The 13,883-nt window shown below is 40.1% G+C and overlaps 1 protein-coding gene across 3 annotated transcripts in view; it reads right to left on the bottom strand.

The window, feature by feature from the left end:
* Positions 1 to 13,883, bottom strand: part of TEN1 (TEN1 subunit of CST complex) — a 29,023-nt gene that overhangs the window by 8,041 nt on the left and 7,099 nt on the right. For 2 of the 3 annotated variants that reach the window (XM_057716803.1, XM_057716804.1), the window contains exon 2: positions 2,991 to 3,087. In XM_057716803.1, coding sequence (XP_057572786.1) covers positions 2,991 to 3,087 — 97 coding nt within the window. Of the gene's footprint in view, positions 1 to 2,990; positions 3,088 to 13,662; positions 13,721 to 13,883 lie in introns of all 3 variants that reach the window. The other variant, XM_057716805.1, reaches the window with a different exon arrangement.

Raw genomic sequence — 13,883 nt, forward strand, 5'->3', positions numbered from 1 at the left:
CTTTCACTCAGCATAATGGTTTTTTCTTTTTTTTAAAAAAAAAAGCCCTGCTCGACGTTTTTCTTTTTTTTAATTTATTTATTTTTGGCGGCGTTGGGTCTTCACTGCTGCACGTGCGGGCTTTCTCTAGTTGTGGAGAGCAGGGGCTACTCTTCGTTGCAGTGCTCGAGCTTCTCAGCACGGTGGCTTCTCTTGTTGCAGAGCATGGGCTCTAGGCACGCGGGCTGCAGTAGTTGTGGCACTCAGCCCCCTAGAGCGTGCCGGCTTCAGTAGTCAGCATAATGGTTTTGAGACCCATTTATGTTCTTGGGTAAATCAGTAGTTTGTTCCTTTGTATTGCTTGGTAGCACTTTGTTGAATGGATCAATAAATTATTATTCTCCATTCACCAGCTGATTTGGTTTGGTTACGAACCTGTGCTTTCATTTGTTTTCATTTCTCGTGGGCAAATACCCAAGTGGGATTTCTGGGTCATACCGTCAATCTGTCTGTTTAAAGGAAACTGCCAAATTGTTTTTCAAAGTGGTCGTGCCACTTTACTTTTCCCCCAGCAACGTATGAGGGGTCTGGTTATTCCAAATCCTTGCCAGCACTTGATACAGTCAGTCTTTTTAATTTTAGCCACTCTAGTGGGCATGAAATACCATATCATTGTGGTTTTTTTTTTAATTTATTATTATTATTATTGGCTGTGTTGGGTCTTTGTTGTTGTGTGTGGGCTCTCTCTAGTTGCAGTGCGTGGGGGCTACTCTTCATTGCAGTGCATGGGCTTCTCATTGCAGTGACTTCGCAGAGCACGAGCTTCAATAGCTGTGGAGGATAGGCTCAGCAGTTGTGGCGCACAGGCTTAGCTGCTCCACAGCATGGGGGATCTTCCCAGACCAGGGATCGAACCCGTGTCCCCTGCATTGGCAGGCAGATTCTTATTTTTATTTTTTTATTTTTATTTTTTTATTTTTTTTTGGCAGGCAGATTCTTATCCACTGCACCAACATGGAAGTCCCTATCATTGTGGTTTCAATTTGCATTTCCCTAATGACATGTGATGTTGAACAAACTTTCATGTGTTTATCTGCCATCTGTATATCTTCTTTGGTAGTGTCTTGTTCACATCTTGTACCCACTTAAAAATTGTTTGTCTTCTTATTGGGTTGTATGAGTTCTTTGGATATTCTAGGTACAAATCATTTGTTAAATATATATAACATACACATACGTCACTTATTTTCTCCCAGTTTGTGGCTTGCCTTTTAATCTTCTTAATGGTATCTTTTGATGAGAAGCTGTTAATTTTGTTGAAGTCCAATCTATTCATTATTTTTCTTTTATGGTTTTTGTTTTGTTTCAAACATTTATTTATTTATTTATTTATTTATTTATTTATTTATTTGGCTGTGCCAGATCTTAGTTGTGACATGCAGGATCTAGTTCCCTTACCAGGGATCGAACCTGGGCCCCCTGCATTGGGAGCACAGAGTCTTAACTGCTGGACCACCAGGGAAGTTCCTATGGTTTTTGTTTTCTGAGTCTAAGAAATCTTTGTCTCTCTCAAGCTGTATGTGAAGATTTTCTCCTATTTTCTTCTAAACATTTTATAGTTTTAGCTTGTACATTTATGATCCAGTTGGAATGATTTTTCTCTGGGGGTTTGCATGCTGTGGGGTAGGGATCAAGGTGTTTTTTTACCCCCACAAAAATATCCAGTAGTTCTAGCACCATTTTGTTGAAATGACTATACTTTCCCCACTCAATTATATTGATGTCTTTGTTGAAAATCAATTGATTTTGGTTAAATAAATAGATTGTGGTTAAATAAATTATGGTGTATCTATACAATGAAATAAAATGGATCTATTTAAAGTGATGATATAGACATACATATTTGGCACGGAACTAGATCTACCACACACAGTTAAGTAAGCAAATAAATAAACGGTACAATATAGTATATAATACGATCTCATCTAGGTTAAAATATTTCTACATGTATGTATATGTGTCTCCAAGATGGTTCCCAGTGATTCTCATCTCCTGGTATCCACATCCCTGTGTAGTCCCTACCATCCTGACTAGCGCTGACTTATGCAACCAATAAAACATTGCAGAGATGACCGAGAATGATTTCCGAGGTTAGGTCATTGACACTGGCTTTTTCTCTGCCCTCTCTGTTGAGTCACTGCTTCCAGGAAAAGCCAGCTGCAATGTTATGAAGACCCTCAAGCAGCCGTACAGAAAAATCCATATTGTGAGGAAGGGAGCCTTCTTGACAACGGGCGGCACAAAACTGCCAAACATGTGAATGAGTCACCGTAGAACCAGATCCTCCAGGTCCAGGCCAGCCTTCAGGTGCTGGCAGCCCTGGCCAACATCTTGACTGCAATTTTCAAAGTTAATCTGAGCCAGAACCACCCAGCTAAGCCACTCCCAAATTCCTGACCCTCAGTAAGTATGAAAAAATAAGCACTTATTGTGATTGTAAGCCACTAAGTTTTGGGGTGATTTGTTACACAGCAATATGTGACTAATACAGTATATATGTATATACACATACTGTGTGTATACACACCCAACCGCATATACATACAAAAACACATGAAAAAGCATGTAATCACCAAAAGGTTAGCGGGGGGGGGGTGGTTGTCCAGACAGTGGAATTACAGGTGAGTTTTACTTGCTTTCCTTACACCCTTACAGATTGTCTACATATTTTACAATGACTATGTATTAATTTTTTAGCATTTTAAAAATAATTAGATAAAATTATGAGTATTTTAATTTTTAAAATAATTTTTAAAATATATAATAAATAATTTAAAATGTAAATACAAATAATTTTTAATAATTAAAAATATATACTTTTAAAATAATTTTTAAAATATTTTAATTTAAAAAAAGACTATATCCAAAAAATAATAAATTAATAAAAAAAAAAAAGACTATTTTAATTTTCTTTTAAGCATCCCCCCACCATGTGAAAAAACCATTCTCACCTGCCGAACGTTCTCAGCGTGTCTCCATCAGGAACTTGGCCAGCACTGACCTCCCAGGGGAAGTAATAGATCCCAGGTTTGGGCAGCATCATTGCTTCTGTAACCAAATAGTTGAGATGGATTTTTGAAGATTTCTGACAAATCAAGCCAACCACAAGATGGAGATTAACAGACGCAAGACCAGCAACATCTGAAAAGCTAGTTCCAGGGGGTGGTGTTTTAAAATAAAAAAGATTTTTTGATAGGTTTATGCATTCACATATTTAAAAAACAAACAATATACAAAAGATCTATGTGGAAAGTGTATTATTCCCACTCTAATTCCTATTAAGCCTATTCCCTCCCCAAACCCCTAAAGCAGGGGTGGGTAAAAAGGCAGAGAGTAATAGATGACCTCTGTCACGACTACTGAACTCTGCCATTATAGTATGAAAACTCTCACAGACAATACATAACAAATAAGTGTACCTTATTTCCTTCCAACTTTATTTACAAAAGCATGTGATGAGTTGGCTTGGCCCATACTTATGTTTGCCAGCCCCTAGACTAGAGGAGACCATTTTCATAAATTTTTTTAAATTAATTTATTTTTTGGCTGCATTGAGTCTTTGCTGCTGCACACGGGCTTTCTTTAGTAGTGGAGAGCGGGGGCTGATCTTCGTTGCAATGCTCGGGCTTCTCATTGTGGTGGCTTCTCTTGTTGCAGAGCACGGGCTCTAGGTGCGTGGGCTTCAGTAGTTGTGGTGCGTGGGCTTCAGCAGTTGTGGCTCGAGGGCTCTAGAGTGCAGGCTCAGTAGTTGTGGCACAGGTGCTCAGTTGCTCCAAGACATGTGGGATCTTCCCAGACCAGGGCTCGAACCCATGTCCCCTGCATTGGCAGGCAGATTCTTAGCCACTGTGCTACTAGGGAAGTCACCATAAATTTTTATTAATCTTTTCATTATGCTAATAAGGACAAATATGAGTCTATATTTATTTCCCTATACTATAGCATACATACTGTCCTTGACTTTTTTTTCACTTAATATATTTGGACACATTTTTATAGTTGTACATAAAGGGAGTCTTCACATTTTTTAAATAAACTTTTTATTTTAAAATGGTTTTCATTTATTTTTTTAAAAAACCTGTAAAGGTGGTACAGGGAATTCCTATATACATCACACCCAGTTTTCCCTACAATTAACATCTTACGTTAGTATGATGCATTTGTCACAATTAATGAGCCTGTATCAATATGTTACTATTAACTAAACTCCATACTTTATTTGGATTTCACTGGTTTTCCTCTTATGTCCCTTTCCTGTTCCAGAGTCCCCTCTGGGATCCCACATTACTTTTAGTTGTCATGGTTCCTTAGGCTCCCCTGGGCTGTGACAGTTTCTCAGATTTCCCATGTTTTTCAATGACCTTGACAGTTTTGAGGTATATTACTCAGCTATTTTGTACAAAGACCTTCAACTTGGGTTTGTCTGATGTTTTTCACAGTGAGAGTGGGGTTATAGGTTTACATTCATAATTTTAAAAAAGAAAAAGAGAAGACCGGTTAAATAAGTTAAAATGTAGTAACACTGGACTTGCCTCGTGGCGCAGTGGTTAAGTATCCACCTGCCAATGCAGGAGACACGGGTTTGATCCCTGGTCCGGGAAGATGCCACATGCTGTGGAGCAACTAAGCCTGTGTGCCACAACTACTGAAGCCGGCTCTCAAGAGACTGTGCTCTGCAACAAGAGAAGCCACTGAAATGAGAAGACTGCACGCCACAACGAAGAGTAGCCCCTGCTCTCCACAACTAGAGAAAGCCCATGCACAGCAACGTAACACTGCCATGGAACACTCAGTGGGCTTTTTAAGAAGATAAGGGCATTAAATGCACTCATAGGGCAAGATCTCCAAGATATACTATCAGGGAAACAAGTAAGGAGCAGGTGTGTACATACAATATGTACATCTGTGTGCACGTGCATATGTGAGAATGAACACACCATAACATAAGGAGCTGCGTGTGGCAAATGTTAGAGAAGCAGGGATACAGGAATAACTAAAGGCATCCTGAAAGTGATGGCCATCAACTATTTCTTGACAGGACGAGCAAGTGGAGATATGAACAAAGAAAATGGTAATTAAATAATTCCAGACTTTTGGAAGAATCAAGATGGCGGAGTAGGAGGACGTGCGCTCACTCCCTCTTGCAAGAGCACCGGAATTACAACTAACTGCTGAACAACCATTGACAGAAAGACACTGGAACTCACCAAAAAAAACCACCCCACATCCAGAGACAAAGGAGAAGCAGCAATGAGACGGTAGGTGGGGCACAATTGCATTAAAATCGAATCCCATAAATGCTTGGTGGGTGACTCACAAGCTGGATAACAGTTATACTGCAGAAGTCCTGAGGGTTCTGAGACCCACGTCAGGCTTCCTAACCTGGGGGTCCAGCAACAGGAGGAGGAATCCCCAGAGAATCAGACTCTGAAAGCCAGCGGGATTTGATTGCAGGACCTCCACAGGACTGGGGGACATGGAGACTCCATTCTTGGAGGGCACACAAAAAAGTGTGCTCACCAGGACCCAGAGGAAGGAGCAGTGACCCCATAGGAGACTGAACCAGACCTACCTGCTGGTGTTGGAGGGTTGCCTGCAGAGGTGGGGGGCAGCTGTGGCTCACCGAGGAGACAGGGGCACTGGCAGCAGGGGTTCTGAGAAGTGCTCATTGGTGTGAGCCCTTCCAGAGTCCACCATTAGCTCCACCAAAGAGCCTGTAAGCTCCAGTGCTGGGTCGCCTCAGGCCAAGTGACCACCAGGGTGGGAACACAGCCCCACCCACCAAATCAGATTAAAGTTTTACTGAGCTACACCCACCCAGCCCAACCAACCATCAGTCCCTCCCATCAGGAAGCACCCACGAGCCTCCTAGACAGCTTCCCCCACAAGAGGGCAGACAGCAGAATCAAGCAGTATCAGCAGTGTTTCATCTTGTGCAGCTGAAAATCACAGCCACCGAAAGACAGAGAAAATGAAAAGGCAGAAGACTTTGTACCAGATGAAGGGACAAGATAAAACACCAGAAAAACAACTAAATGAAGAGGAGATAGGCACCCTTCCAGAAAAAGAATTCAGAATAATGATGGTGAAGATGATCCAGGACTTTGAAAAAAGACTGGATGCAAAGATCGAAAAGTTGCAAGAAAAGTTTACCAAAGACCTAGAAGAATTAAAGAACAAACAGAGATATGCAACACAATAACTGAAATGAAAAATACACTAGAAGGAACCAACAGCAGATTAACTGAGGCAGAAGGATGAATAAGTGACCTGGAAGACAGAATGGTGATAATCACTGATGTGGAAAAGAATAAAGAAAAAAGAATGAAAAGAACTGATGACAGCCTAAGAGACCTCTGGGACAACATTAAACGCGCGAACATTCGCATTATAGGGGTCCCAGAAGGAGAAGAGAGAGAGAAAGGACCTGAGAAAATACTAGAAGAGATTCTAGTTGAAAACTTCCCTAACATGGGAAAGGAAATAGCTACCCAAGTCCAGGAAGCGCAGAGTCCCAGGCAGGATAAACCCAAGGAGAAGCACGCCAAGACATATAGTAGTCAAATTGACAAAAACTAAAGACAGAGAAATGTTATTAAAAGCAACAAGGGAAAAACAACAAATAACATACAAGGGAACTCCCATAAGGGTAACAGCTGATTTCTCAGCAGAAACTCTGCAAGCCAGAAGGGAGTGGCATGATATATTTAAAGTGATGACAGGGAAGAACCTATAACCAAGAATACTCTACTCAGCAAGGATCTCATTCAGATTCGACAGAGAAATCAAAAGCTTTACAGACAGGCAACAGCTAAGAGAATTCAGCACCACCAAACCAGCCTTACAACAAATGCTAAAGGAATTCCTCTAAGCGGGAAACATAAGAGAAGAAAAGGACCTACAGAAACAAAAACAGGACTTCCTAGGTGGCGCAGTGGTAAAGAATCCGCCTGCCAATGCAGGGGACACGGGTTCGAGCCCTGCCCTGGGAGGATTCCACATGCCTCAGAGCAACTAAGCCCGTGCGCCACAACTGTTGAGCCTGTGCTCTAGAGCCCGTGAGCCACAACTACTGAGCCCATGTGCCACAACCATTGAAGCCCACGCGCCTAGGGCCTGTGCTCCACAACAAGAGAAGCCACTACAACGAGGAGCCTGCACACCACAATGAAGAGTAGCCCCCACTCACAGCAACTAGAGAAAGCCCATGTGCAGCAATGAAGACCCAACGCAGCGAATAAAATAAATAAATAAATTAATTAATTAAAAAAAAGAAATAAAAACAAAACAATTAAGAACATGGTAATAGGAACATACATATCGATAATTACCTTGAATGTAAATGGACTAAATGCTCCAACTGAAAGACACAGACTGGCTGAATGGATACAAAAACAAGACCCATATATATGCTGTCTACAAGAGACCCACTTCAGACCTAGGGACACATACAGACTGAAAGTGAGGGGATGGAAAAAGATATTCCATGCAAATGGAAATCAAAAGAAAGCTGGAGTAGCAATACTCATATCAGATAAAATTGACTTTAAAATAAAAAATGTTACAAGAGACAAGAAAGGAAACTACATAAAGATTGAGGGATCAATCCAAGAAGAAGAGATAACAATTATAAATATATATGCACCCAATACAGGAGCGCCTCAATACATAAGGCAAATGCTAACAACTATGAAAGAGGAAATCGACAGTAACACAATCATAGTGGGGGACTTTAACACCCCACTTACACCAATGGACAGATCATCCACACAGAAAATTAATAAGGAAACACAAGCTTTAAATGACACAATAAATCAGCTTGATTTAATAGATATCTATAGGACATCACATCCCAAAACAGCAGATTACACATTCTTCTCAAGTGCACATGGAACATTCTCCAGGATAGATCACATTTTGGGTCATAAATCAAGCCATGGTAAATTCAAGAAAACTGAAATCATATCAAGCATCTTTTCTGACCACAACGCTATGAGATTAGAAATCAATTACAGGAAAAAAACTGTAAAAAACACAAACACATGGAGGCTGAACAATATGCTACTAAATAACCAAGAGATCACTGAAGAAATCAAAGAGGAAATCAAAAAATACCTAGAGACAAATGACAATGAAAACACAACGATCCAAAACCTATGGGATGCAGGAAAGGCAGTTCTAAGAGGGAAGTTTATAGCGATACAATCCTACCTCAAGAAACAAGAAAAATCCCAAATAAACAATCTCACCTTACACCTAAAGAAACTAGAGAAAGAAGAGCAAACAAAACCCAAAGTTAGTAGACGGAGAGAAATCATCAAGATCAGAGCAGAAATAAATGAAATGGAGACAAAGAAAACAATAGCAAAAATCAATAAAACTAAAAGCTGGTTCTTTGAGAAGATAAATAAAATTGATAAACCTCTAGCAAGACTCATCAAGAAAAAGAGGGAGAGGACTCAATAAAATTAGAAATGAAACAGGAGAAGTTACAACGGACACCGCAGAAATAAAAAGCATCATAAGAGATTACTACAAGCAACTATATGCCAATAAAATGGACAACCTGGAAGAAATGGACAGATTCTTTAAAAGGTATAACCTTCCAAGACTGAATCAGGAAGATACAGAAAATATGAACAGACCAATCACAAGTAATGAAATTGAAACTGTGATGAAAAATCTCCCAACAAACAAAAGTCCAGGGCCAGATGGATTCACAGGTGAATTTTATCAAACATTTAGAGAAGAGCTACCACTCATCCTTCTCAAACTCTTCCAAAACACTTCAGAGGAAGGAACACTCCCAAACTCATTTTATGAAGCCGCCATCACCCTGATACCAAAACCAGACAAAGATACTACAAAAAAAGAAAACTATAGACCAATATCACTGATGAATTTAGATGCAAAAATCCTCAACAAAATACTAGCCAAGAGAATCCAACAACACATTCAAAGGATCATACACCATGATCAAGTGCAGTTTATCCCTGGAATGCAAGGATTCTTCAGTATACGCAAATCAATCAATGTGATACACCATATTAACAAACTGAAGGATAAAAACCACATGATCATCTCAATAGATGCAGAAAAAGCTTTTGACAAAATTCAACACCCTATGACAAAAACTCTCCAGAAGGTGGGCATAGAGGGAACCTACCTCAACATAATAAAGGCCATATATGACAAACCCACAGCAAACATCATTCTCAATGGTGAAAAACTGCAAGCATTCCCTCTAAGATCAGGAACAAGACAAGGATGTCCACTCTTGCCACTACCATTCAACATAGTTTTGGAAGTCCTTGTGACAGCAATCAGAGAAGAAAAAGAAATCAAAGAAATCCAAATTGGAAAAGAAGAAGTAAAACTGTCACTGTTTGCAGATGACATGATACTACATATAGAAAATCCTAAAGATGCCACCAGAAAACTACTTGAGCTAATCAATGAATTTGGTAAAGTTGCAGGATACAAAATTAACACACAGAAATCTCTTGCATTTCTATACACCAACAATGAAAGATCAGAAAGAGAAATTAAGGAAACAATCCCATTCGCCATTGCAACAAAAAGAATAAAATACCTAGGAATAAACCTAACCAAGGAGGTAAAAGACCTGTACTCAGAAAACTATAAGATACTAATGAAAGAAATCAAAGACGACACAAACAGATGGAGGGACATACCATATTCTTGGACTGGAAGAATCAACACTGTGAAAATGACTATATTACCGAAAGCAATTTACAGGTTCCATGCAATCCGTATCAAATTACTAATGGCATTTTTCACAGAACTAGAACAAGAAATTTTACGATTTGTATGGAAACGCAAAAGACCCCGAATAGCCAAAGCAATCTTGAGAAGGAAAGATGGAGTTGGTGGAATCAGGCTTCCTGACTTCAGGCTATACTACAAGGCTACAGTGATCAAGACAGTATGGTACTGGCAGAAACACAGAAGTATAGATCAATGGAACAGGATAGAAAGCCCAAAGATAAACTACGGTCAACTAATCTATGACAAAGGAGGCAAGGATATACAATGGAGAAAAGGCAGCCTCTTCAATAAGTGGTGCTGGGAAAACTGGACAGCTACATGGAAAAGAATGAAATTAGAACACTTCCTAACACCATACACAAAAATAAACTCAAAATGGATAAAAGACCTACATGTAAGGCCAGACACTATAAAACTCCTAGAGGAAAACACAGGAAGAATACTCTTCGACGTAAATAACAGCAAGATCTTTTTTGATCCACCCCCTAGAGTAATGGAAATAAAAACAAAAGTAAATGAGTGGGACCTAATGAAACTTCAAAGCTTCTGCACAGCAAAGGAAACTATAAGCAAGACGAAATGAATCAACAGACAAAGGATTAATCTCCAAAATATATAAACAGTTTATCCAGCTCAATATCAAAAAAACAAACAACCCAATCAAAAAATGGGCAGAAGACCTAAATAGGCATTTCTCCAAAGAAGACATACAGATGGCCAAGAGGCACATGAAAAGCTGCTCAACATCACTAATTATTAGAGAAATGCAAATCAAAACTACAATGAGGTATCGCCTCATACTGGTTAGAATGGGCATCATCAGAAAATCTACAAACAGTAAATGCTGGAGAGGGTGTGGAGAAAAGGGAACGCTGTTGCACTGTGGGTGGGAATGTAAATTGATACAGCCACTATGGAGAACAGTATGGAGGTTCCTTGCAAAACTAAAAATAGAATTACCATATGACCCAGCAATCCCACTACTGGGCATATACCCAGAGAACACCATAATTCAAAAAGACACATGCACTCCAATGTTCACGGCAGCACTATTTACAATAGCCAGGACATGGAAGCAACCTAAATGTCCATCAACGGATGAATGGATAAAGAAGATGTGGTACATATATACAATGGAATATTACTCAGCTGTAAAAAGCAATGAAACTGGGACATTTGTAGAGACATGGATGGACCTAGAGACTGTCATACAGAGTGAAGTGAGTCAGAAAGAGAAAAACAAATATTGTATATTAACACATATATGTGGACTATAGAAAAATGGTACACATCAACTGGTTTGCAAGGCAGAATTAGAGACACAGATGTAGAGATCAAACATATGGACACCAAGTGGGGAAAGCGGGGAGGGTTGGGGGGGGGGAATGAATTGGGAGATTGTGATACCAAATTGTACACTCTAAATATATGCAGTTTATTGTAAAAAATAAAAAAAAAGTTAAAAAAAATAATAATTCCAGGTAAGATCTTTCCAGAAATCAGATGACACAGCTCTAGTCCAGAAGTTTAATGTAACCTAGAATCTTGCACAATTGTTTGCAATATCCTCTAATGAGGAGATCACTGGGCAGTGTTGTTGGCCAGCGTTCCATGGTCATTTCAATGTTGCGTGCCCAGAACACATTTGGCCAGTGCAGTGCAGAAGCAACTGGCCAGGGCCCAGCCCCCTTCCTCTAAGTACAAACGTCCCTCATTGCTGCAACCCGGGAGCAGAGCTATCTGGTCACGTGAGACACCCCCTAATCATCTCTGGCATGAGAGAGAAGCAAAAAAACAAAAGCCCCAAAACGGTCAAGAGAGGAAAAAAATGTAGTGGTTGCTGTTTTGGATAATGGGGACAATACCATCCAATCTAGTAAAACGCTGAAACTAGAATCTTTTTTAACATTTTCTACTCTCACAACATATAAGCTAAGCTATAAGTAACAATGTCATTTAAATCATTTTCATTTTTAAAATTATCATGCAGTTGCATTGACTCTTTGGGGGTGGGAAGAGGGGAGGAATACTCTTGTGAATTTTAACCTCGATTTTTTTCTTTTAATTATTTTTATTTATTTACTTGTTTATTTATTTATTTATTTTTGGCTGTGTTGGGTCTTTGATGCTGCGCGCGTGCTTTCTCTGGTTGCAGAGAGCGGGGGCTACTCTTGCGGTTACACACGCTTCTCATTGCAGAGGCTTCTCTTGTTTCAGAGCACGGGCTCTAGGCGCACAAGCTCAATAGTTGTGGCGCATGGGCTCAGTAGTTGTGGTTCTCGGGCTCTAGATCACAGGCTCAGTAGTTGTGGGCGCACGGGCTTTGTTGCTACAGGGCATGTGGGATCTTCCTGGACCAGGGCTCGAATCGTGTCCCCTGCATTAGCAGGCAGATTCTTAATCACTGTGCCACCAGGGAAGCCCCTCAATTATTTTCTTCAAACAAAAGTTACTATGTGTCTATTAAGACACTTCTGTTAAATAAGCACAGCTGGCTCCACAAATCATTATCCATATATTATCACACATTCAAGAAAGTTTCTGATTAGATAGATCAGGACAGGCTTCTCTTACCGGTCAACTGGATTTCAAATACTCTCTCTAGAAGTCTGAGTAATGGTACAATCTGTACTTCAAACCTTGCCCTTTTCATTCCCCATATCCCCGTCTAGGAGAGAAATGCATGGTATGAAGAAGAGAAATATTCCTTTTTATGACTGGGAAGTTTGAAAATACTGTACAGGAAGGATGGTGAACCAATCTGACTGCTTCTTTCATCTTTTCAGAAGCAACTGCCACGATTTCTGTAGTGGGATTGAAGGTCAGAGAAGTAACACTTATAAGTAAGTTCATCATAGCTTTTATTGGCTTTGGGTTTGTTTCTTGGGGACAAGAAACTTGATTATATAAGTTTACTACTGCACAATTAGAATAGGTTACTGGTTTATCATAAAAGGATATAAATCAGGAACAGCCAGAGAGAAGAGATGCATAGAACACGGTAGGTGGGGAGCAGTGTGGGGCTTCCATGCCCTTTGTGAGCTTGGCACTTTCCTAGCCCCCTCCCATGTTCACCAATCCAGAGGCCTTTATGTGTTTAATGTGTTTGAAGTTACAATTTGGGACTTCCCTGGTGGTACAGTGGTTAAGAATCTGCCTGCCAATACAGGGGACACAGGTTTGAGCCCTGGTCCAGGAAGATCCCACATGCCGTGGAGCAACTAAGCCTGCGCACCACAACTGCTGAAGCCCACACGCTCTAGGGGGCTGAGTGCCTCAACTACTGCAGCCTGTGTGCCTAGAGCCCGTGCTCCGCAACAAGAGAAGCTACTGCACTGAGAAGCCCGTGCTCCGCAATGAAGACTAGCCCCTGCTCTCCGCAACTAGAGAAGAGCCCACGCGCAGCAACGAAGACCCAACACAGGGAAAAATTTTAAAATAAAGTTACAATTCTTTGTTAGTCTATATTACACAATGACTCTCCAGCATTAAAACTCGAGTTACACCACATGATTTGACCTATGGCCTCAAAAGATTCTATCACATGGGGTTATGTGATAGAATCACATGGGGATATTTCTAATTTTAAGTGTAATCTCAACTTAATGGATTTTATAGAAACCAAATAGAATGATTAATTTACTATGCCTTTAAAGTTTTGCAATCACCATAGTAAAAATGAATTAAGGGAAGCATCATCAATGGATGTGAAAAGTTTTGGGTAAAAGAACAGGATATTTACATGGTCTCAACAGTCTCTCCCCCACAGATTACTCATTAATTACAAAGGGAAAAATGGTCCACTTCACAGTGAAGAAAATTAGCAAATACAACCTTCACGTGCCTTCTGGATGTGAGGCACTAAGAAGGACACATTGTTTCTGTGATATTCCTGTAAAAAAAAAAAGCATAATGTGAATCTAATCATGAAGAAATAACAGACAAATCTGAATTGAGAGACATTCTACAAAGCCACTGGTTATATACTCCAAAAGTGTCAAAATCACAGAAGACAAAGAAATTGCTCCAGTTAAAGGAGGCTAAAGTGACAGGAC

This window comes from Hippopotamus amphibius, chromosome 17 (genome assembly GCF_030028045.1).
Source record: "Hippopotamus amphibius kiboko isolate mHipAmp2 chromosome 17, mHipAmp2.hap2, whole genome shotgun sequence".
Taxonomy (NCBI): Eukaryota; Metazoa; Chordata; class Mammalia; order Artiodactyla; family Hippopotamidae; genus Hippopotamus; species Hippopotamus amphibius.